Source organism: Engraulis encrasicolus, chromosome 13, assembly GCF_034702125.1.
Source record: "Engraulis encrasicolus isolate BLACKSEA-1 chromosome 13, IST_EnEncr_1.0, whole genome shotgun sequence".
NCBI classification, from domain to species: Eukaryota; Metazoa; Chordata; class Actinopteri; order Clupeiformes; family Engraulidae; genus Engraulis; species Engraulis encrasicolus.
Window position 1 is genome coordinate 15,282,272 of NC_085869.1, and position 23,541 is coordinate 15,305,812.

General features: G+C 39.9%; 1 protein-coding gene across 50 annotated transcripts in view; it reads right to left on the bottom strand.

Moving 5' to 3' along the window:
- The window catches only part of ttn.2 (titin, tandem duplicate 2), a 178,736-nt gene that overhangs the window by 80,468 nt on the left and 74,727 nt on the right, over window positions 1-23,541 (bottom strand). For 29 of the 50 annotated variants that reach the window (XM_063213163.1, XM_063213153.1, XM_063213196.1 and 26 more), the window contains 40 exons: window positions 23,195-23,263; window positions 22,979-23,056; window positions 22,772-22,843; window positions 22,551-22,622; window positions 22,342-22,413; window positions 22,107-22,178; window positions 21,827-21,904; window positions 21,629-21,676; window positions 21,357-21,410; window positions 20,686-20,757; window positions 20,483-20,545; window positions 20,121-20,183; window positions 19,898-19,966; window positions 18,985-19,035; window positions 16,854-18,539; window positions 16,309-16,365; window positions 15,660-16,052; window positions 15,253-15,522; window positions 14,884-15,159; window positions 14,513-14,652; window positions 14,039-14,165; window positions 13,608-13,874; window positions 13,191-13,457; window positions 12,549-12,812; window positions 11,049-11,188; window positions 10,722-10,848; window positions 10,336-10,602; window positions 9,971-10,237; window positions 7,409-7,675; window positions 7,160-7,299; window positions 6,497-6,623; window positions 5,498-5,640; window positions 3,714-3,837; window positions 2,736-3,002; window positions 2,425-2,522; window positions 2,155-2,323; window positions 1,793-2,059; window positions 1,391-1,657; window positions 946-1,224; window positions 80-488 (listed from right to left, as the gene is read on the bottom strand). In XM_063213163.1, the coding sequence (XP_063069233.1) occupies window positions 80-488; window positions 946-1,224; window positions 1,391-1,657; window positions 1,793-2,059; window positions 2,155-2,323; window positions 2,425-2,522; window positions 2,736-3,002; window positions 3,714-3,837; window positions 5,498-5,640; window positions 6,497-6,623; window positions 7,160-7,299; window positions 7,409-7,675; window positions 9,971-10,237; window positions 10,336-10,602; window positions 10,722-10,848; window positions 11,049-11,188; window positions 12,549-12,812; window positions 13,191-13,457; window positions 13,608-13,874; window positions 14,039-14,165; window positions 14,513-14,652; window positions 14,884-15,159; window positions 15,253-15,522; window positions 15,660-16,052; window positions 16,309-16,365; window positions 16,854-18,539; window positions 18,985-19,035; window positions 19,898-19,966; window positions 20,121-20,183; window positions 20,483-20,545; window positions 20,686-20,757; window positions 21,357-21,410; window positions 21,629-21,676; window positions 21,827-21,904; window positions 22,107-22,178; window positions 22,342-22,413; window positions 22,551-22,622; window positions 22,772-22,843; window positions 22,979-23,056; window positions 23,195-23,263 (8,038 nt within the window). The remainder of the gene's footprint in view (window positions 1-79; window positions 489-945; window positions 1,225-1,390; window positions 1,658-1,792; window positions 2,060-2,154; window positions 2,324-2,424; window positions 2,523-2,735; window positions 3,003-3,713; window positions 3,838-5,497; window positions 5,641-6,496; window positions 6,624-7,159; window positions 7,300-7,408; window positions 7,676-9,970; window positions 10,238-10,335; window positions 10,603-10,721; window positions 10,849-11,048; window positions 11,189-12,548; window positions 12,813-13,190; window positions 13,458-13,607; window positions 13,875-14,038; window positions 14,166-14,512; window positions 14,653-14,883; window positions 15,160-15,252; window positions 15,523-15,659; window positions 16,053-16,308; window positions 16,366-16,853; window positions 18,540-18,984; window positions 19,036-19,897; window positions 19,967-20,120; window positions 20,184-20,482; window positions 20,546-20,685; window positions 20,758-21,356; window positions 21,411-21,628; window positions 21,677-21,826; window positions 21,905-22,106; window positions 22,179-22,341; window positions 22,414-22,550; window positions 22,623-22,771; window positions 22,844-22,978; window positions 23,057-23,194; window positions 23,264-23,541) is intronic. The other 21 variants (XM_063213186.1, XM_063213183.1, XM_063213181.1 and 18 more) reach the window with 9 other exon arrangements.

The following is a 23,541-nucleotide window of genomic DNA, read 5'->3' on the forward strand; positions in this document are numbered from 1 at the left end:
GATTATTTTTTTTTACTTTGGCCATTATGCAATATCAAACAAATGACACATTGTGGTTTAAGTGGGGGAGAAAGTGTACCTGGGTCCTTCTCTGATTTCACGTCCACTTCTGTACCATTTCACTTCTGCTTTTTCCTTTGTCAGCTCACAGACGAACTCAGCGTCTTCAAACTCTGTGACGGTTTGGTCTTGAAGCTGTCCACTGAAGTCAGTAGGTGCCTCGCTGATGATCAGCTCAGCAACAGACTTGTCTGTGCCAGCAATGACTGTATACTCTCCCTCATCCTTAATTTTGCAGTCTTTAATTGTCAGTGTGTGTTTGTCTTTGTCCTTTCTATAGATAATACGCTTATCAAAGGTGATCTCCTGACCACCCTTCATCCACTTCAGTGTGACATTTGGTCTGTTCACCTTGCATGTGAAGGTAACTGTCTTCTTCTCTTGTGTTTCTTGGTCCTCCAATGGTACCAAGACCCTGAGATCCTCCTCTGTGAAAGGACAGTTACACAGTAAAAAATGGTGCCAATATTTCAGAGTATACTTATTCAAATCCAGGTGGACTATTTACAACACTGTGGAGGGTCAATTTTCTCCAACACAGAGTCAAAAGTCAGGGTAAGTGTAATTCAAACTCTACAGCTTCTAATGTTTCCACAATATTGGCTCTGAAAATGTCAGACTGACTAAAGAGAAAAATGTACAACATTTCATTTTTCACCAAATTTAATTTGAATGGAGTTGATTTCAAGAGTTATGTATATTAACACTGGGATTATAGTGCTTTGAATTGGAGAAGGCCTCTCCTCTCCCCAAGAGCAAAACCTATTTCACCTAATTCACACTAAGACCATAGCATTTATGCTGAGCCTGACAACACACAAGCGGAAGAGTGCAACAACAACCAAGGCCTACAAAGAAAAGAAGTGTGTTTCTGCCACTACTTACCTTGTACTGTGAGCTGAGCGCTGCACTTAGCCTGTTCTCCACGGTTATTTGTCAGCAGAATGGTGTAATTACCATCATCTGACTTCTGGGCATCTTTGATTCTCAGTGAGAACACATTATACTTTTGGGTCATGATGAACTTGCTGCTTTCAAACATTGTCTCGTCGTTTTTCAGCCATTTGGCCTTAGCCTGTTCGGTATTCACCTCACAGTTCAGAACAGTCTCTGTTCCCTCTCCTGCTTTGGTGTCTTTGATTGGTGTGATGATCCTGAGTTTTTCTGGGGAAAGAAAAAGTTATATTAGTTGCAGTATCAAAAAATCCTGTCATACATATACACTGTTTAATGCTGCACTATATATATGAATATTTGACAGCAATATCACAAACAAAATTGCAACTTTTATGGAATTTTGTCACATAAAAGATAAATGTTAACTACTTACCAATAACTGTCAGGTCAGCCTTTGCTCTGACGGTGCCGATTTTGACTGTGTAAGAACCTTCATCCTTCATGTCACAGTTCTTGATAATAAGAACTCTCTTTTTGCCATCGGCACGCATTTCATGTTTGTCATCTGCTGTAATTTCATTGTCTCCTCTGAACCATTTGACCTCAAAGCTGTCTTTGGAGACTGAACACACAAACTCAGCCTTATGTCCCTCAACGACCTCCTGTCCTTGAGGCTTGGCAATAAACTCAGCAGCCATTTCTGAGGGAAAATTGGATTGTTTCAAACATTCAATTTCATACCACACCTCAAAGTTATCATTTTAAGAGGACTCATAAACAGGGTCTCTCAAACAAACATGCCACAAAGCCAAGAAAATATGGCGGTGAAACTTACCAATGATTGTAAGCTTGCCTGACGTTTTTGCACTGGGTAGCCTACAGTTATATTCTCCGGCATCTTTGGTATGGAGATCCTGAATAATCAGGATCCTCTTCCTGCCATCCGACACATACTCGTATTTGGTTCCTTCGGGCAGCTCCTCATCACCCTTGTACCAGGTGACCTCTGCACTGGGCTTGGATACCTCACAGATCAATTTCACACTGTCTGTTTCAGTGCCTTCAACGTTGGACAAGTTCTTGGAGAACTTGCTCTCCTCCTCTGTTGGGGTTGAGATTTACAACTAAGGTCAGCTGCGCATTTCATTGATTATTTGTTACTGAAACCTGTCCTGTGTTTTAAGAAAAATGACTCACCAACAACTGTAAGCATGCCGGAGGATTTGGAGACCTTTGCGTCACATTCGTATTCTGCTTCATCGTCAAATGTGGCCTTGTGAACGACGAGGATACGCTTAACACCCTCTGAAATTATCTCATACTTTTTGCCTTTACGGATCTCGCTGCCATCTTTGAACCAGCGGACCTACAAAGAATGAAGAAATGTGGCATTACAAACACAGAAAAGAATATATAGTAGTGTGTTCACTGTGTTGATTGAGTACCTTGTTGAACAGGCTTGCCTACCTTTGCACTTTCTCTGGACACTTCACATTCGAACCGTGCAGTTTCCTTCTCTTTGACTTCAACATCATGGAGTGGCTTAGAGAACTCGACATGTGGAGCTGTTAATACAAATCAATTGCATTAAATGGTAAATAACCTTAACCCATTTAGGCCTGATGCTGCGTAGCACAACATTGACCCTAGCCCTAGGAGCTGAATGACACCATCTTCAGGCTCATTAAATTTGAGATTAAAAAGATGAGATGAGAAACAGAGAGAAGAATTACATGTATAGCATTGAGATTAAAATTTCAATTTGTTTTGAGACTTACGTTCAACATTGAGGAAAGCTGTTGTCTTGAAATGTTTGGCATCACAGGTATACGTCCTTGAGTCATCGATTTGGCAATCGTGAATAATGAGTTTTCTTATACGGCCATCAACAACCATATCAAACTTCTTAGTTTTGCGGATCTCCTGTCCATCTCTGGACCACGTGACCTCTGCGTTTTCCCTGGAGACTTCGCACTCAAACGTAGCAGTAGCCTCTTCCTCAACTGTCTGGTCCTCCAGTGGTTTACTGAACTCAACCGGAGCCTCTGTATAAGCAAAGTGGTCAAACATTAGTCCCAATCATTCCTTTTTCTTCTTAGCATGACTAGCAACTATTGTGAATAAATTGCTTACAAAAATGTAGCGTTCTTTACACAACACAGTCTTTCAAATAGTATATGCTTGCATTATGATTGCATAATGTCTTCCATAATATTGGTCTATTGCCATGGTTACCAAAAGACTTCAGTGAAATTCAGAAGTACGGGGGGGGGGGGGGGGCGCCGATTGAGCATGCATCAGCTCCAATTTATATTTTTTTTACAGAACAAAATGAATGCATATGGTTGGTATTACACTGGTATTCAAATATGGAAATGTGCACCTACGAACGCTTACTTTAGTCAAAGATTTTGAGTGTAAAACTAAACAAAAATTCATATTATACTGTATCGAAATTGTGTTGCTGTAAATTATGTTGTATTAACTGATAGAAATATTCTATTACAAACTAGCATGTGAATCCCAATAACCAGCTATGCAGAAAAAAAACTTTGTATGTCTTAATATTCAAGTTCAGTGACATTTTCACTAATAACAGCTGAAATCAACAGCACATGATCAGTTGATGATTAAGTTCTACGCATATGCATTCATATGTAATTGGAGAAGTTTTTACCACCTTTACCACTTGGTAGCTGCTCACCCCTATCACAGTATGCAATAGAACACAGCACAAAAACAAAATGACAGCGTACCGTTCACTTTGAGGTTGGCTTGTGTTTGGAAGTCCTTAGCAGTGAGTTTTACTTCCCCGGCCTCTGTCAGCGTAACGTTTCTAATGGTCAGCGTATGCACTTTTCCTTCTGCCCTGGTGACCACCTGTGCAAATCAAATGCATTGATAAATCAAAAGGGTCCCGTTCAGCTGTCAGCTGGGCTGAGCAGCAAGGCAGGAGGAGAAAGCTATTTACTCCCAGGCCAACAGACATAAGCAGCTGATGGCCAGAAACAGAGCTGGTAAACTACTCAGTTTCACACCTCTGCATTGCTGCCGACATTAGGCACAGACTAGTTGCTTAACACATGGCAAAAGTCAAGGGAGTGCACTTCCTTCTACTTGTGTGAGAGTTAGACTGAATGCAACAAATACATTGGAATATTGTACCTATTTATATGCAACAAACTGTTTTGGGTGGTCCTTAAAGGTTTTGGTTGTTTTTCTGTTGATTTTTTTTCCCCATACAAGTTATGGTGCTTGTTACAGGGAATAGACAGTTGCATAAGCAATTTGTCAATCTTCAGGATATATTATGGAAGTTGTTTCCCAAATGAACAGATGTCTCACTGTCACACAAGTACACACACTTTTTTCACATTCCTTAGGAACAAAGTTTACACCCTGTGCAATAGCTAACAGGCAACATCCACAAGTAAAATTCAACATGTTCTTTTATTACCTCAACCTTTAATACATGTCACAGAGGCCTTGTGTATGAAATTCGATGCAGTCATCATGTAAGCCCACACTGACATATAACCCTAGCTCTACCATTAACCTGTTCCCAGCTATACATACACATATTCAATAATGTACACATACCTTAACCTAAGCAACAACCTCTACAGTATAAACAATTCTTAGCCCCAATAAGTTCTTACTGAATGCATTAGCAGTATGACTCTTAGCCGTCATTTCACTAATAGATCATGAAAACCTAGCTGCCATGTTTCCAGTATAAACTTTATCCTCTAAGATCACACCCACTCTACCCAGGTCAAATCTGACTGAATCACAAACACTTGGCCAAATGTCAATAACCACCGTCATAACACTGCCATCAACAAAGACAAGCACATTTTTCACATTTTTAGGACAAATAATAATAAAAAAAATCACTACACACAAAAACAACACAAATAATACCACTAAACATGCTAAACACACACATAACACAGCCCAGAATTTTGTTTTTTGAAGCTTTGATGTAAAAGCCACACGTAACACTTTCACAGAGGTCTAAACCACAGTATATCTGTCAAATTGGAGCTGCAGCCACCTGCCATTGGACGTACTGTAGACACTTGAAGCAGTTAAAAATAACCAGAGGAACGCTTGCAGAGCAGAATAGCCCCCTGCGTTATCTCAAAACCCAGATCAAATGCTCAACTGGAATCCTGATCTTCTCAGGTCCATATATGCAGAAAGCTTGAGGGAAATGTACGGAGAGAAATGCTAAACAATTAGTGGATGAGCTAAAATGTAAACATTTGTCTATTGTTTATGTAGTTGTTAAGAAATGTGGCCCATCATGCCTGTGACATTTTAACAACCAACAACAACGTTGATAGTTAAAGCAAGTATTCAAGGGGAAGTCATCAATCTTTAATGGGCCAAATCACAGGTAATGTGGCTCCACAGATGTAATGTGAAGCTGACTCAGGTGTTATCTCTGTAAACACATATCAATATCGCAGTGACCACAGATTGTCCACTCCCAACACAACGCATGCCAGCAGGTAGTGTAAACTTTTGAACTTACTCTGTCGCTTGGTTCCAACTTAGTACCCCCTAGGAACCATTCCACAGTTATTCCCTCATAGGACAGTTCGATGTCAAAGGTGGCAGTCTCCCCGGCAGTGACTGTAACATCCTTCATAGGCCTTGTGATGCCTATCACTCGTGCTTTGGATTGAGGAGAAGACATTGTTAGTCACCCCCAAATTCCCAAGAGACACCGTTAAATCCTTAACTGCAAATCCTCTGCATTTCGCTGTCCCGCTGACAACAGGCCACTGCTCTGGAGCCCTTAAGCCTCCAGGACAACTGAGGGTTCAGTCGCAAAGCGGACTTGTCATTGGGAGGGCCTCCTTCATTTGCATATTGAGTTTCCTTAAGATGTATATGGTCAGCAGAAAAAAACTTGGTGGTGGGGGGAGGCAAAGTTGAAGCTCTGCCAATCACTGGCTAGGCCCCGCTACATAAGGCATGTAGCTTCTAAAATAGCCGCAACACCGGATTGGCCCTGAACCAACCCCCTGCCATGTAACTCAGGTTAGGCAACCTGTTGCCGTCAATCAATCCTCCGGAATTTTCCAAGAAAAGGAGAATGCTGGGCCTGGCGTTACCCAATTTAAAAAAATGTCGACATCATGAGGATGACTTAACTTTCATAACAAGGTCCGTCCAAGTTTTGTAAGGCGGCCATTTTGTAACAGAATGCATGCACGGTCAGTTAGGCATTTTGGAAATCAAAACTATGTCAACTCTAAATCCCCCAATAACCCCCCTCATAAAATAGCCTTCAACACCTACTTGGGTTGTGCTGTAAAACTATCTAGCAAGCATTGAAAGATCAAAACCAGTACCAAGCAATTAATTTAGGCACACTATTTGTATCTGTGAGTGTTGATATTTTTTGTATTTATAATGAAATGACTATATAACGACATATAATGAATTGACTATGTCCCAATGTTGACAGAGTTAATCCCTTGTTATTTCAAAAGGTATGCTACAATGTCTGTTATGCGCTTCTCACCTTTAACTCTCAGCTGCGCAGTGGATTTGGCGTTTGCAGCCGAGAAGTCGACTGCGCCAGCCATGTCCTTGCGCACATTGTAGAGGATCAGCACGTGCTTGGTGCCCTCTTCCTTAATCTCCACCTCCTGCAGATGACATAGGATACTGTAGTTAATGTCCATATAACTTGATCCATTTTTAATTACCCATTTTGGATTCCTGCCTACATAAGCCACTTTTCAGCTGCCCACAGCATGGGAAAATAATTTCAAGAAACTAATTACCAGTTAGAAAAGATGATAACATTAGGAACATATTCAACAGAGAAGAAAAGCATACATTTTTACACATAATGTGGCTCAATGTATATTTACTCAAACAAAAAATATCTTCCCATACAAACACGTCAGACAATACAAAGAAATTACATTAAAAATGGAACATTGCTGCGTCTGTTGATAACATGCCAAAATGTCCTCATTTGACATAATGCTGTACGAAACCCTTTTATTTATCCTTTATTTAGCCAGGATTGTGAAAAAAACCCATTGAGACTAAGCGTCTGTTCTGCCACGGAGTCCTGGTCAAAATGGCAGTCAACACATAGTTCCAGACGCAGACACATTAACACATATGAAAATAAACTTAAAAATAAAAACCATAACAGATTCAAAACGCTTACAGAAGACTGGTGAAGGGGCTCTCCCTTGAGTTTCCAGTGACCGTGGACATCATCCTCAGAGATCTCAGTCTCAAATTTGGCAGTCTCTGTCTCAGTTACCTCAACGCTGTACAGGGGGCGTACAACCTTGATATCACGCTCTGTGAAGCAAAGTGCATTTAGGGGAGAGCTGGGTTAACCATGGATACAGGTACCATCAGAAATGGACAATGGACAATTTAAAACCATGAGAAACTGCCCAACCCGTACCTTCAATGGTGAGCTTGGCTGTGGTTTTGTCTGAACCACAGTCACAGGTGTATTCACCAAGATCGGTCTTTTCAGCTTTTTTAATAATGAGCATACGCTTCTTTCCATCTGCTGTCATCTGGACGTTCTTAGTCATGGTGATCTCTTTGTCACCTTTGAACCATTTCACCTCAGCGTGGGGTTTGCTCAGCTCGCAGTGCATGATGACCTCATCCTTCTCCACAGCAGTGTAGTTCGGCAGCTTAGTTGTGAAGTACGGTGCTCCCTCTGAGAAACAGCGTCACAGGAGGAAAAAAAAACATTTTCATTGCAGTCGTGGCAAATTTTGAAAAGGCCCGGTGTTTTCTAACACCAAAGAAAATATGTGTAATGCACATGTACTGGAAATATTCTTACACATGTGCATTAAGATGACCTGCACCATTCTTTGTCATTGATTTTCATCTAGTTTTTATGCCATCTTAAACAAAAAAAACACATCTACTGATGGAAAATATAGACAGGTTATCTTGCCTTACTGTAAGAGAGTCTATGGCCTCTGTTGGACCTGTATACCATGTACTACTCCCAATTTTAATGATAAGCTCTGGTAGTCCACTTAAAGGTGCACTGTGTAATATTTTTAGCAGTCTGTTTCCATAATCCATGCTGCCCATTCACAAATGTTACATTTTTACAAATAAGTACCACCACCATCAAATTCTAAGTATTCCTTATGACTGAGAAAATTGAATTTTTCATATATGAAAAGGTGGATATTCTCAATGTCTGCCATTTTGAATTTCCAGAAATAGAAATTTTTAATTGCAAAACTTATTGTTCTTTTGTCATACTTGTAAATTTGCATGAAACGATCAAATTTGGCTGTAGGCAGCACAGTTTCAATGAGCAGCATAGTTGCAATACCGAGCCCCAGTCTTACACACTGCACTTTAAAGAAATGAGCAAACTGGAATAAACTGGTGGAGTGTTGGAAGTGTACTTCATCAGTGTACTTTATGAATCTCTATGTAAACTTCCTTCTGTTTTAAGGTCAACACTGGGTTAATGTGTACACTGTTTACAATTTAGCACTCAAACATGAATATGGTATTAAATTCAATATTATGTATTACAGTAAACATACCTGCATACACCCATACTGAATTAGGTAAAATGTGACATATTATCATACTCACAATTGGTCCTGCAAGAGAGAAATCCTATAACTTAACATAAACGTTTTTTTTGTAAGCAGCTGGAACATTTATTTTCAGTCATTATTTTATGGCTTTGCTTAGACACATCTGCTGTCGACTGATTTGTCTTGCGCTACACTGTCCTCCTTTTTGAACAAATGTCGGGCCAATTTTTGTAATATACCGGTAAAATTAGTCCATATGTAAAGGAAAGGGTGATGACCAGGTCATGAAACCATCAGTTATATAGTCCTCAGACAGACCATTTTGCCACGTTGGGGATGAAACTGACACATAGCTGTAGTGACTTGCCGAGCAAGGAAGCTACAATGGCATTCTTTGTGTGTCCAGCAATCGTATTATAACCCCTACTTCTCTTTTTTTGCCAGGAATGGTTTGTAAGTTCATCAGAAGATCTTCACAAAAAGCCATTAATTAATTGTCTTTACAGGCAGGAAATGGACGAAATAAGAAATTAATTATTAAAAATTCATTTTGATAGTGGATCGCCATCTCAATAAAAAATACAACTACGGGGCTGCTGCATGCTAATATTACCTTTTTTGTGCGCATCTCATAAACTTTCAGTAAAACTGTAGTTCCTCTGCAGATTTTTAAAGGCTTTAAGGATGAAATACGTATTTAATATGGGAACCTGAATACAGCATCCGTTAAAGTGGATATGAAATACATATAAGTTATCGAAATTTGGATGTGCAATTAGCGAAATTGGCACACTAAGTGCACACTAAGACTATAATAAGTATACTTACCAGTTGTTTGGTCTGTGTCAGTACTTTGCAACCAAGTGAGAAGTCATCTAAATTTCCAAACTGGAAATGAGGTCATATCTTTAAAAATAAAATTGGCGTATACTAATCAAACTTGACAGAGGCACTTGGGACCTAGTAAGGGGCTGCCGTACCAAAAATGGCATCTTTTGACAATCGTGAAAATAGAAACATGTGATAGGACTCTTCACCGATCACATATATAATGGTCACTTCACTTTGTTAAACTAGAAATACACTCTACACTGTTTGATAGACCATTAGACCATGTCTTTCTGCCTTATTTTTGTGGTGTTAGAAATTGGAATGTTAAAATTCACTCTATCCCACAATGGTGAAAAATCTTTAAAAGAATTCCTGGATCCGGATGGTGATGCGGATCACCACCACAATTTAATCACTTGTTCCTGGGGTCATTCCCAACTCCACAAAATTTCATCAAAATCCGTTCATAGCTAGTTCATAGTTTAAGTTATCCTGCTGACAGACAGACAAACAGACAGACAAGCAGACAAACCAAAGCGACCGAAAACACAACCTCCTTGGCAGAGGTACAGTAAAAACAGTGGGAAATGATACCCAAATATATTTACCTAAAACAGTAAGCATGGCCTCTGAGGTCTTGCTCATGGCTTCTACTTTAATGAGTGCAGTGTCGTCAATGGACACATCCTTGAATGTTAGAGTGTGGCATTTGCCATCATCAGACATATGCACCAGTTTGCTGGGGTGCAGTCGCATGTCGTTTTTGTACCATGTGACCTGCACATTGTCATGCGAAAGTTCGACTTTGAACTCTGCGGTCTCTTGCTCCTTCACGGTCACGTCTTTAATGGGTTTTACAAACTGAAGACGAATGCCTGAGGAAAAGAAACAAACATCATGGAGTCGCACAATTGATTCTTCTTTAGAGGCTCTTCCCACAGCGTTACATATGTTGTGCTGCTACGTGACAGACCTTCAATGATAAGTCTTGCGGATGTCGTCTTGTCCTCAGCCTCAAAGGTGTAGCTGGCTTCATCGCTAAAGCTAGCCACCTTTATCACTAGGATGTGCCGTTTCCCTTCCTGAATTATTTCAAACTTGTCATCATTCTCCAGTTCCTGGGACCCTTTTGACCAGCGGAAGTTCTTGAGTTCTCGGTTCACCTCCAATTCAAACCTGGCTTCATCTTTTTCAAACACATGCACGTCGCTCAAAGGTGTGATGAATGTCACAGGAACCTCTGTAATCATCAAGGTTGCAGGGCGGGTTGACATGAGTCATAAATCGGGAAAATATCATGTAAAATGTAAAAAAAAAAAACAATTTGGCCAATCATAGATGGTGGGAAACCTGTGGTACCTTTCACTTTAATATTCGCTGCACACTTGGCATTTGCCCCCTGGAAGGAGATCTCTCCGGTTTGGGGTTGCTTACAATTATACAGAATTAAAATGTGCTTGGCTCCGTCCTCAATGATTTCAACATCCTGCATGCCAAAAAAGGTGTTCGAATTTAGCATAATTTTTGTAATGCACAGTAGATCATCAGATGCCAATGACAACAAAAAGATGGCAAATTTCCATCAGCTTCCGATCATTTCCAATTCCAATCAAATTCAAAGCATTACATCTAATAAAAATTCCGTTCATTCCATCATTGAAAATACATTTTTTTTTCTATACTTACAGCCGAAGGACTCAACACCTCGCCATTAAGTTTCCATTGACCATGCACGTCATCCTCAGAGAGCACAACCTCAAAGCGGGCTGTCTCTCCATCAAAGACCTCTACGCCATACACTGGCTTAACCACCTTAATGTCACGTGCTGCAAATTAAAATTGTGCACAATTATTAGAACATATTCCTGAATAAAATTATTGTGGAGAGTTAAGGAACTATAAATTGTGTAGCTTTTGTTTGTCTTCTGTTTTTTTTTTTTTTTTTTTAAATTTGGTACCTGATGGTTTTTGTGACATGGTACTGGTCATTGCCAAATACCAAAGTCAAGTGCAAAGAATAGAAGAGATGGTGTGCGTACACTTCACCATGTATTGAACAAAGACAAACAAGAGAGACAGTGGTATTAAATTCACATACTTAGCCTTTTAAATGTAGACGGGAACAGCTAAGTACCTGAATTAACTCCCACCATTATACGAAACAGTCAACATTAAAGCATAACAGTTGACAAACAAGAACAGAAGACAAAAAATAATAAAGCACCAACACAACATATAAAGCAAGCAGCACCACACGTCTGGCATTTTCCTGTTCTTCACAGGTTACTCTCTGCACTGACAAACCACAACTTTTTAAGGGAATGTGAATGACGTGATTATATTGCAGGCAAAACACAAACACAACACACACACAGACAATACAATACAAATAACACAATGACACACAAATACACATACATGTATTGCGTATGTATGCATAAAAATGTGGAAATGTGACCGAGTGGAAATGGCAGCCGCAGAATTGGTGATTTCTGCCATATTAATTGACGCAGTGAAGAACATCTTCAGGCTAGAAAAAGACAAATCCCAAGTTGTCTTATTTTGATGAGTGAAGTGAGTTGAGGTGTCAAGATCGCCCATGCCATGAGATTGGACATTGTAGAGACAGGGTAGAGGAATTATTGGGAATATTTTGTATTTCCTGAAAATTTTAAGCAGGGACGTACTGCAAAATGTTCGACTCAAAAGGCATATATTCAAATAATGCACAATTGATACATTCAGGTAAGGCTGTCACAAAGCTTGTCAAATTTGATTGTATATTTACAAAGTACGTAGTCCCTTAATGTGCGGCATTCCACCAATGGAACGATGTAATAGTCACTGGAAAAACTTAACTACCATAGTACTACTATACCAATATGACACAGGGCCTTTAGTAATACATTATGGCTTGGTCATTGCCATTCAGGAAACAGCTCATTTATAACGGGCCATATCTTACTGGATAAAACGGGTAAAGAAAACTGTTTCTTTGCATACTACCCCTACATCTCAAAGATGGTACAATCATCATGGCATGTTTTGGCTTAAAATGGGTGTTTTCAAACAAGGCTGGGAGTGATTTCACAAGAGTATGCATCTCAGTGCCACAGGTGCTCCAGGTATGCAGGTCAGTGGTGGAGAATAGGGAAGAATCTGCACGTCGATGGCCACAGTGCCTACCTTCAATGTTAAGAATAGCCACGGTCTGGTCGGTTTCACAGTCACAAACATATTGACCTTTATATTTGTCCTCCACTTTCCTAATGATCAGAATCCTTCGTTTGTCTTCGGCCTTGATTGCAACCATTTTTGAGGCCATGATTTCTGATTCATTGTGGAACCATTTCACTGGAACGTCTTTGTTCAACTCACAGTCGAAGACAACCTTGTCCTTTTCAACGGCAGTATAGTCTTGCAATTTTACTACGAAGCGCGCTGGACCCTCTGGAATATAAAAGTCACATGGTTTAGATAGGGAAGGCTGCATCCAGGGTTGTCTGAATGAGAGCGTCATTCCAGGATTTTGAGATGAAATGGTCATTCTGGGATGAAATGGTATGGAGCGAGATTAAAATGGATGGGGAGGAAAAGTCAGGAGGGAAAAAATATGAAGCAGATCAAAATATGAGGGTAATGAAGATGATATGGTTTAGTGAAGAGGACTCTATCCATGATGGCATGACGGTAAAGCCTATGAAACAACATGGAGCTAGATTAAATCTAGCACAGCACACAAACGCACATACACACACAAATAACTGGGGAATATGATACAGTGAGTGACCGAGTTAGAACGGACATACAAAACAATAGAGTGGTTACCTAAGACCATCAAGTTTGCGGTTGTGGAAATCCCTTTAGCCTCTGCCTTAATTTGGCTTATATCATCTAGTGTGACCTCCTTTAGTTCTAATATGTGTTTCTTTCCATCAACATGGGTTAACACATTTCTGCCGGGATGCAGTTTTGTTTCATTTTTGTACCACGTAATGGGCACATTGTCATGAGAGACTTCAAGCTCAAACCGAGCTGTGTCACCCTCCGTCACGGTTTGATCCTTTAATGGTGTGGTGAACTTGAGCCTCATGCCTAAAATTAATTTGTTCAGTGCATAACAGGTTAAATTTCTTTTTCATTTCAAAATTCCCATCATTTCAGTATTTTTAAAAAAAAAATGTTTTTTTATGTTAAAATTAAAGCTAGTTTGGCTAACACGATTGCATGTGGCAAACAACTTACCCTCTACCGAGAGTTTAGCAGTTGACCTTCTACCATACACTTCAATAGTGTATTGTCCCTCATCCTCAAATTCACAGTGGTTTATAACCAACATGTGTCTTTTTCCATCATCAATGATATCATATTTTATGTCTGGGGTTACAATTTCAGTCCCTCTGTACCACATCACTTTAGCCACATCCTTAGTGATGGCACATTCAAACTTTGCCTGCTTCTTTTCAGGCACAGTCACGTCCTTCAGTGGGACAGTGAAGTCCATTTCGATGGCTGAGAGGTTTAAATACGGGTTAGACAGATCACATATTTATTTAATTGTCTGCACTTCTTACTTCTTGCTTATAATCATCTGTCAAAAGAAACACCTGAAACTCTGTCAGTACATAATGTAAGATTGTGTACCCATTTTTGGTTTGTTTTTTTCATGAACTCACCTGTTACTGTCAGCATTGCACTGGTGATGGCGTTCAGGGCCTGGTAGGAGACTTCACCAGCCTGGTCCAGCTCAACGTTCTTCAACGTGAGGAATCTCTTTCCACCTTCTGCTCTGATGTCACACGTCTTGATTAAAAAGAGAAGAAAATACATAATTGAATGACGGGAACACAAGGGGATCTATTTTCACGATCCTATTCTTTGGGGTTGGTTGAAATGCATTCTTTTTTTCTTTTTTTTTTTCTTTTTCACGTTTGCTTGTGTGAGATTGTAATTTCGTCTGTCATCAAAAACAGCTTGAATTCATGTCCGAAGAAAGAAAAAGAAGAAGAACTGAATAAATAAAAAAACACCAATGTACTCGCACAAAATACAATGACAACATCCGTTTGTCTCGAATGGGGAGAGTGTTTCTGCATTATCAGGACCCGGATTAACAATACAAATAGTGGTGAATCAATATAAGGTCTCACTGGTGATCTCTGCAGAACTTGTCCCTGAAGTTTCCATTCTCCCATAACATCTTCCTCTGAAATCTCGGTATCAAAGTTAGCCTCCTCTTTCTCCACGACTTCCACACTCGCAAGTGGCTTCAGGACATCAGCCTCACGCTCTGGAAGATAACAAAGATGGTGACATCAGTGTATGAAAATAAGAAGTGAGACTCATGGTTTCAGTCGGGTGCTATTGTTAAATCCCTCAAAAAATGTTTTTATCTCAATATTTGACAGTGACAGCATAGTACATTTAACAACTGTATGACTTAATACCGTATACCGTATACAGTAAAATGTGGTGTAACTGCATTTTCTTCACTTTGGATCCATCAAAACACTAGCTATACCTCCAAGTGTCAGCTTAGCAGTGTATCGGCGGCCCTCTACTTCTATGGCATATTCTGCAACATCTTCTGGAGCTGCGTTCTTGACAGTAAGGCACATATTCTTTCCATCCTTCTGAATTTCCGTTTTATCTGTTGGATCCATGGGAATTTCCTCATCTCCTTTGAACCATTTGAAATTTGGGGTATCTTTGTAGAGTTCACACTTGAAGGCGGCATTTTGTTTGGGTTTCACATGTTGGTCTCTCAGAGGTTTCACCAACCAGTCCTTGATAATTTCTGTAGATATAAACACATAGGGTATAGTGAAGTTTAAGAGAGGCTGAAAAGAAACTAAACACAGACTTGATTAAACTGTGTCTTAACACTTACCAATTACTTTCACTTTGGTTGTTGTCTTTGCATCTTCACATTCGCAGGTGTAAACACCAACATCAAAATCGCCAGCGTCCTGGATTGTTATAGCGCGCTGCAAGCCAATGACGGCTATTTGGAGCTTTCCAGGGATTGAAGCCAACGTTTTGCCATCTTTCTTCCATATCACGTCCTTGTCTTTGTTCAACTCACAGGTCATGTAGAGATGCTGTCCCTTCAGGGCAGATGTCTCCTCTTCAAGCTCCTTGACAAACTTCACTGGAAGCTCTGAGAATAAAAGACAGGAAAGAACATGCATATTATATATGTGTTCATATTCGGGCCTTAAAGTTAAGTGTCTACAGTTATGTTAATATGTTATGTTAATCATAAATTGGAACATCACAAAGGGCTGGGCAGCTCACCTTCCACAATAAGCTTGGCAGTTGAGGTCTTCTCCTTTTTGCCGAGAGTGGCCACACAGGTGTATTCGCCTTGGTCAGAGAGCTGGACATCAATGATAGCCAGTTTGCGGTCCTTTCCGTCTGAGGTGAACTTATGCTTGGGGCTCTCCCTCAAGTTGCTGCCATCCTTCATCCATGTGGTGATGGCAGTAGATGGTGACACCTCACACTCAAACACGGCAGAAGATCCAATGGACTCGCCCTCTTGGAGCACAATGTTTTTGAGCTCCTTGATGAATTTCAGTGGGACAGCCTTGAGCTGGAATCCAGCGAATGCTGGTTCCTCTGGAGGCTTGCCTCCACCTCCAGGGCTTCCTCTACCTCTGCCTCCGCCCGGGGAGGGAGTACCTTTAGCTGCAGTGTTAAAAAATTATATATTTTTTTCATTCATTTAGGAAAATATACAATTCACCAGAGGTGTGTTCACCATTGAACACTTGAATATATCTGGTAGATTGAGTGTATGCTTAAAATCTCACAATTAAGCTCAATATGAGAGTACACACACTACTCTACGTATTACTATATATCTGTTAAAGAACAGTCATAGTAGTAGATTTTGTTTTCTAGCAAAGGTGTGTTGGACTGGCCTTCACAAAAAAGTACTCACGTTTAATTCCTCTGCCTCTTCCACCTCCAGCAGCACCCTCTTCTGATGGCTTTCCATCTGAATCATTATGATACAACATGTTATTTCATGACACTGTTGGCATTGTTATAGTATACTTTTCCAATGTACGTATTGTAAAAAAAATGCATGTATGTACAAATTATGCTGAATGAAAGGAGGAGGTGAAATTAAGTAGCTAAAGATCTACATGGAATTGGATAGATGAAGATGAATGGATTATGCCACTCATTAATGGAATGATCTGCTGTTAGCCGGCTTATATGATGAATGACAAGAACAACGTATGAAATTGTCAGACAATGAAGACACAATGAGACAAACATTCATGGCTTACATATACAAGATGACACACAGTATGAGTGAACAAGACACAATTAAGAATGGACAGTGTTAAGACGTGTTTCACAGACAGACATAGAAGATGGAAATGAGGATTACGCGCGATGGAAAAAGGGACGGTTTATTGGCCGATCAGTGGGAGATGAGGCATTCAGTGGTGAAGACTCACAGCTACCCTCTCTCACCTCGCCGGCCAACCATGCCTGGAGTCTCAAGAGCCGCCTCAAGGTATCGCTGCTCTTCAGCATCTTCAGAGCCATAGCTTTCACGAGGAGCAAGTTCCCATCCCCATTCCTCTTCGTCTTCCTCTTCCTCAACCTCATGTTCTAGTTCTTCTACTTCTTCCTCGGGCTGAGTTGAAATGTGCCTCAACCTAACAGCACCAGGTGACAACTCTTTCATCAAAGGGAGTTCTCCTTTTTCGGTCTTTGATGGTTCTGTTTTTTCCTCTTTGGGCGATACTTTTTGTGGAACCTTCTTCAGAGTAACTGCTTCGACCGAGTCTTTGGGTGAAACCTTTTTGGGTATTTTCTTAGCAACGTCAGCACTTGGCTTTTTCGCCATTGGCACTGCATCCGGAGCCTTAGGTTTTGCTTTGTCGACCGCTGGTGATGGTGTCTTCTTCAACTCTATACCCTTGGCCAGTTCAACTGGTTTCAGAGAAACATCTTTCTCTTTTGGAGTGCCTTCTTTTGGACGTTGTTCAACCTTCTTCAGTTGTACCGTTTTTTCCTCCTCTTTTGGTGGAGTTGGTTCCTTTTTCTTCAAAGGAGTGATTTGTGGACTTGGTTTCTTCTCTATCTCAGAAGGCGAGGCAGATTTCTTTACTTTTTCAGGTTCCTTTTCTGGTGTTTCACGTTTGTCAATTTTCTTGAGCCCAGGCTCTGGTTCTTTTTCTCTCGTGGTTTCCTCTCTCGGAGTGCGAGTTGGCTTTTTAATTTCAGTAGGTTTACTTTCCTTAGATTCTGGAGCCTTTTTGTCAACTGGTGACTCTGATTTTGGTGTTGGTTTTGCGAATGGTTTAAGTTTAACCACTTCAGGTTCCTCATCTGATGGAATTCTTTTCCCTTTTCCGATACGCAATTTATCACTTGGAGTCTCATCTGTAGGGACTTTTTCTACCGATTTCTTTCCGGTGACTTCCTTTTCTTCTGGTGTAGGTTTTTCCACTTTTTCAGGAACTGGTTCTTTGACTCTCTCATCTCTCTCAGGTCGTTCGCCTCTTTGGAATGGTTCTGATTTTCTGTCTCTCTCATCTTTCTTTGGTTTTTCAGCTTCAGGTTCTGGCTGCTCCGGCTTCCCAAATGGTTTTAGCTTCACTGTTTCAGGCTCTTGCTTATCAGATGGTAACTTTGATACTTTCTTGAGTGATGTACCAGGCTCTTTTGGTGATTCTTCTCTTGGTGTTCTTACTCCTTTCTTCACACCAGGCTTGTCTTCTTTACCTTTTTCGTCCTGTGCCTTTTTCTTCTGAGGCACAGGACGCTCCTCAGCGCTGTCTTTTGCTGCAACTTCTGTAGGCTTCTTTTGCTTGTCACGCTCCTCTGGAGTTCTCTTTTCTCTCTCCAACGGTGTCATCCCGGTCCTTTTGGGTGTTTCATACGTTTCATAACTGATCTCTGCCTCATGGGTTTCCTTAACGTAAACCTCTGAGACAGCTTTGGCATATACCACCTCCTCTTCATGACTCTCTGGTCTTGATACCGGCTTAAGTCTTATCCCTTCAGCTGTTTCTGACTCATCAGTGGGGATTCTGGACACCTTCTTCAGTTGCAGAATTTCCTGTGTTTCTTCTACAACCTCTGCTTTCCTCACAACCTTTTTCAAAGTTGGAATTACAAATGGTTCCTCTTCTTTGGCCTGAACCTTGCCTTTTTATGTGTAGGTTGCGAATAAAGACATCAAATGACATTTACAAACATGTATAAACACTGAAAAACAAACATCAACACATGTAGATACCACACCACCACACAAAATTCTCTCACTCACACTCTCTCTCTCTCACACACACACTCACTCTCTCTCTCTCTCTCTCTCTCTCTCTCTCTCTCTCTCTCTCTCTCTCTCTCTCTCTCTCTCTCTATCTCTCTCTCTCTCACACACACACACACACACACACACACACACACACACACACACACACACACACACACACACAAACAAATTCACAAACAGTGACAAATCTCTGACACACTAAGAAACTGTATGCCACAGAATGAGGTTCTGTTGCTTTATGATTAATAGTATAAAGTTTAGCGACCATCGTGTACTCAGTAGTGTCTACAATGCATGAAATGAACATGTGAGTCATACCTTTTCTTGCGCCAGGTAGAGGTGTAGTAACTGGTCCCTTTCCTGCAGCATCTAGCACAGAAATTATTTCACATATAGATCATGTCATAAATCATAACAGTTGTATAGCCACAAGAAGGGGTTTTCTAAGATAACACATAATAGTTATGCAAATAAAAGGGAAGATTTACTTATTAGTGTCCTAGAACTAATTTGATTGTGAAATACAGATATCATGGCAAACAAAAGGTTGATTATTAGAATAGTGTTCAGAAAGAGGATATGAAACAGCAGTAAAAGTGATTCTGTTTTTAGTGTGACACACGCGCCTTGATTTAAAGTGTGCTGACTAGTAACCCTGATGAAAAAAGAAGGGAAAAAACAAGAAGAAAAAAAGAAGAAAAATATGAGCATACGAAGTAGGACAAAAACAAAAGTGTGCTGTGCTGTCATTTGTGCTGTTTTACAATAAAATGTTGTTAAGAAACAAGAGATCCAGTTCATCTACGAATAAGAAAATGGAAAACATGACAGCAGAACAGCACGGTTTAAAAGAAAAGGAGGGGAAAAAAACTCCAAAAAAATCTTCGTTTGGATACCTTCTTCCTCTTCTCCTTCTATGTTTATTTCAACTTCATCTTCTGCTGTCTCGTCAGCTTTAGACACTTCTTTGATTTTTCTTTCAATTACTTCTTCACTCTTCTCTCTCAATCTCAATTTAGCTTAAAATATCAGTGTTAGTAAGACTAGTCAGACAAAATAATTTGGTGGGCTCAAAACATGAAAAGCTGCATGAAAAAAATTTCCAAGGCAAAAAAGGAGCCTTTACAAAAAGTGAGTGGCGAATCAAAGAAAGACACTTTATAAGATAACATAAATGAAGGCCTCAGGAAACGAGTTTGATGTTAGTGAACTGTCAATAACCCTGCCATACCTTCAAATTCAGGAGATGATTCTGTCTTGGCAGGGTATTCAGGGGATGGAGTCTTTTCGACTTTTTGCACTTTAAATGTAAAGCAATAGTAAAGTCAAAATGTGAAAATTTGTCTGATTCACTGATCTAGTCTTGCAGATGACATGGTTATACTGTAGCTTTGTGTCTTTCAATGTTATACTGTATGCATAAGTCTGTTAGGCCAATCTCAGCCCTGTCATACCTTCAGGTGTAGCAGCTTTCTTTGAGGCAGATTCTGGAGATGGTTTCTTTGCCGGTTTTGGCACTTTTAAGTAAAAGAATGTCAAGGTAAATGGAAAAGAAATGGCAACTCAGGATTTGATCAGGGTATGATAGAAATAAGATGCGCCTCTATCGAGACTGACACTGAGAAATTAAATACCCAAAAGCTCAATGTTTATCATTGCTTTCTGGCCTGTATTTCAGGAATCAAGAAAACACATAAATAAATGGCCATGTTACCAGAAGGCACCAATGGCCTTAAACGGATATATAACAATGATAAACAGAGGCCAGGGCATGAAGACTCTGTTGTATAGTACATATACAGTAAAACATGGGTACCTTCTAGTGGAGACTTTTTCTTTGATGCTGGTTCTGGAGTAGGTTTCTGTTCAGGCGTTGGTACTTAAAATAGATAAGATGTCATGGTCACCAAAATATAGAGATAATGCAGAAGATCATGCAGAAATCACAAACAAAACGTAAAAAAAAAGGACAAATGGATGATTATCAGATGACTTGACACACAATCTCACAAATGATACCTTTAGCAGTAGCAACTGGTTCTTTCCCTGCAGGAGTCTTTTCAGCTGGGGCTTTCTTCTCTGGCTCATGTACTTAATAACAAAGGATATACAAAGTATGAATGTGAGAATTAACAAAACATTAAAAGGTGAAACAAACCCGACAAGGACACACAAAGGGATGTAGCCATTAGCAAGTAATGCCAAAGCTTAGAACGTACAATATGTGTACATACACATCACACAGTTTAAGCATTATAGGGGAACAATGGAAGGCTTTTGCCAAGACCAGTGTTCTTCTTTGGTCCTGACACTTAATATTACTCAAAATAGTAATATTAAAGAGAGCTGGGCAAACAGACAACAAAGGACACACAAACAACTCATGACAAACGCAAAGAAAACAAACAACACATGAAGACATACACACACACACTTAGCAAGTAATGATGCCGCATAGGATTGTGTATGTATTTATCACACAGTATGAACATTTTGGGGGAACACTGATAGAGCTTTATCAAGAGCAGCCTTCCTCTGTGGATTAGACACTTAATATTACCCGAAATAGTAATATTAAAGAGAGCTGGGTGAGCAGACAACAAAGTAGACAAACACAAAGAAAACAAACAACAAAACAAATGAATACACACAAAAGAAACCAAGAAGATGACCCAGCAGATTTGCTGTACCTTTAGCTGCTGTAGGCTCTTTTGTTCGTTCAGGTGACTTCTTCTTCTCAGGCACTTAACATTACATGAGAAAAGTACTGAGTAAGTCATTCTACCAAGTCACAATTTACCAACTGAAAAACAGCCCTCATGCAGGCCTAGACACACAAATGGCATGTCAAACTACAGACATAAAGAATGAGGAACACACAAAGGACAAAACACACACAACAAACTGTGAGCCAAATTAGAAGAAAGATCTTTTTTATCGTAATTCTTGGCGCGCCATGTACCTTTTTCAGCAGGTCTCTCAGAGGGAGCCTTCTTTTCTGGTTCAGCCACTTTGCATTGGCAAATAGAGACAGAAATCATAGTCAAGCATACACATGTAAAAGACTAATAAAACAGAGCAGCGACAAAATAGTCAAAGGTCCACAATTGTTGATAGCGAAGACTACTCCTGATGTAACACCAAGGCACATATTATGTACCTTTTTGGGGAACAACCTCTTCTTTTGATGGAACAGGTTTTCTTTCGGGTTCAAGATGTTTCTTTTCTGGTTCAGGCACTTCACATAAAGAAAACAGATTATGAGATGTTAATAACAGATTCAGAGAACAAGAGTAAAAATCAAATAAAAAAGAAAAGAAAAGAAAAGAGGTGAGTGCAGAACAAGGGATAAACAAAGGAACGTAGAACAGCGAGTTAAAGTTCAAGGCTGGGTCTGTTATTCAGCATTTAGTTGGGTCAGTTATTCTTTCTTCATATACCTTTCTGGGGAGTAACCTCTTCTTTTTGGGCCACTGGCTTTCTTTCAAGTGGTTTCTTTTCTGGTTCAGACACTTTATACAAGACAAACACACCATAAGAAAGAAACGTGTATGAGATGAAACCAAGAACAAGAGTGAAAAGGACACAAGAGAATAACATACAAGCAGGGAAACACACAACACAATCAAAACAAGACGTCCTTTCACACATAAAACCTAAAGTTTCCTCATATACCTTTTTGAGGAGTAACCTCTTCCTTTTGTGCCACAGGTTTTCTCTCAACTGGCCTCTTTTCTGGTTCACTCACTTTACACAAGACAAAGACATTATAAAAAAAGATACATACAAGGAAATGAGACCAAAACAAGACAGAGACATACAGTAAGGTCAAAGACACTTAAGAGGTTGTCATGTGCTATAACATCCATTGTGTCTTCATATACCTTTCTTAGGAGTAACCTCTTCTTGTTGTGTCACAGGCTTTTTCTCAATGGGTCTCTTTTCTGGTTCAGACACTTCACGAAGAAGAAAAAGATACAGTTTCAGATACAACAAAGCAAAATGGTATGCAAGAGGAAAGAGATAAAAACACTACAGACATACAACACGGGGAACATGGAACACAGAAACAGAAGTTCACAAGACCAGACCCTACTTCATGTACCTTTTTGAGTAGTAACCTCTTCTTTCAATGCCTCTGGTTTCCTTTCAATAGGTTTCTTTTCAGGTTCCGACACTTAAAAGTTTGCAGAGACAGACACAACAAACCAGGGACAAATGAGGACATGAACACACATAAAACATTCAAGACATGCAATACAAAGAAAACCAAGATGTCTTGCTAATCACAAGACCACCACACTGTTTTTACCTTGCATAGGAGGGACCTCTTCTTTAACCTTTGCTTGTGCTTGTTTTCGTTCGGGAAGTTTCGTTTCCGGTTCCCCCACTTGATGTTTCAAGAAAGATTGATGTAAGACTAAGAACATGTGTCCCAAAGAACAACATACAATACAACACACAATACAACGTTGAACATAAATAAGATTTTGGTGCATGTTTTAAGATTTGTGCGCATTCAGTGTACCTTTTTTATGTACGTCTTCTGTTTGTGACTCTGGTCTTCTTTCAGGTGCCTTCTTCTCTGGTTCGGCCACTTAGTTTTGTAGGGAAAGTACATATTACGCCCAAGTGAGCATGATGGTGTGCAATAAATTATTCTAAAGATTTAACAATTATATGAGTTCTAGGGGAATGTTGAAAAGACAATTGAAGATATTTTGAAGATTCAGCAAATTTAAAGAATTGCCTTATTCCATTTATTTTCTTCATATTGTCTTGATCACATGTCACAGAACTGACACGAAAAAACATCAATACACTGTCAAAGAGTGTCGCAAATCTCTGTCTGTAAACTCCAGGTAGATATTTGTA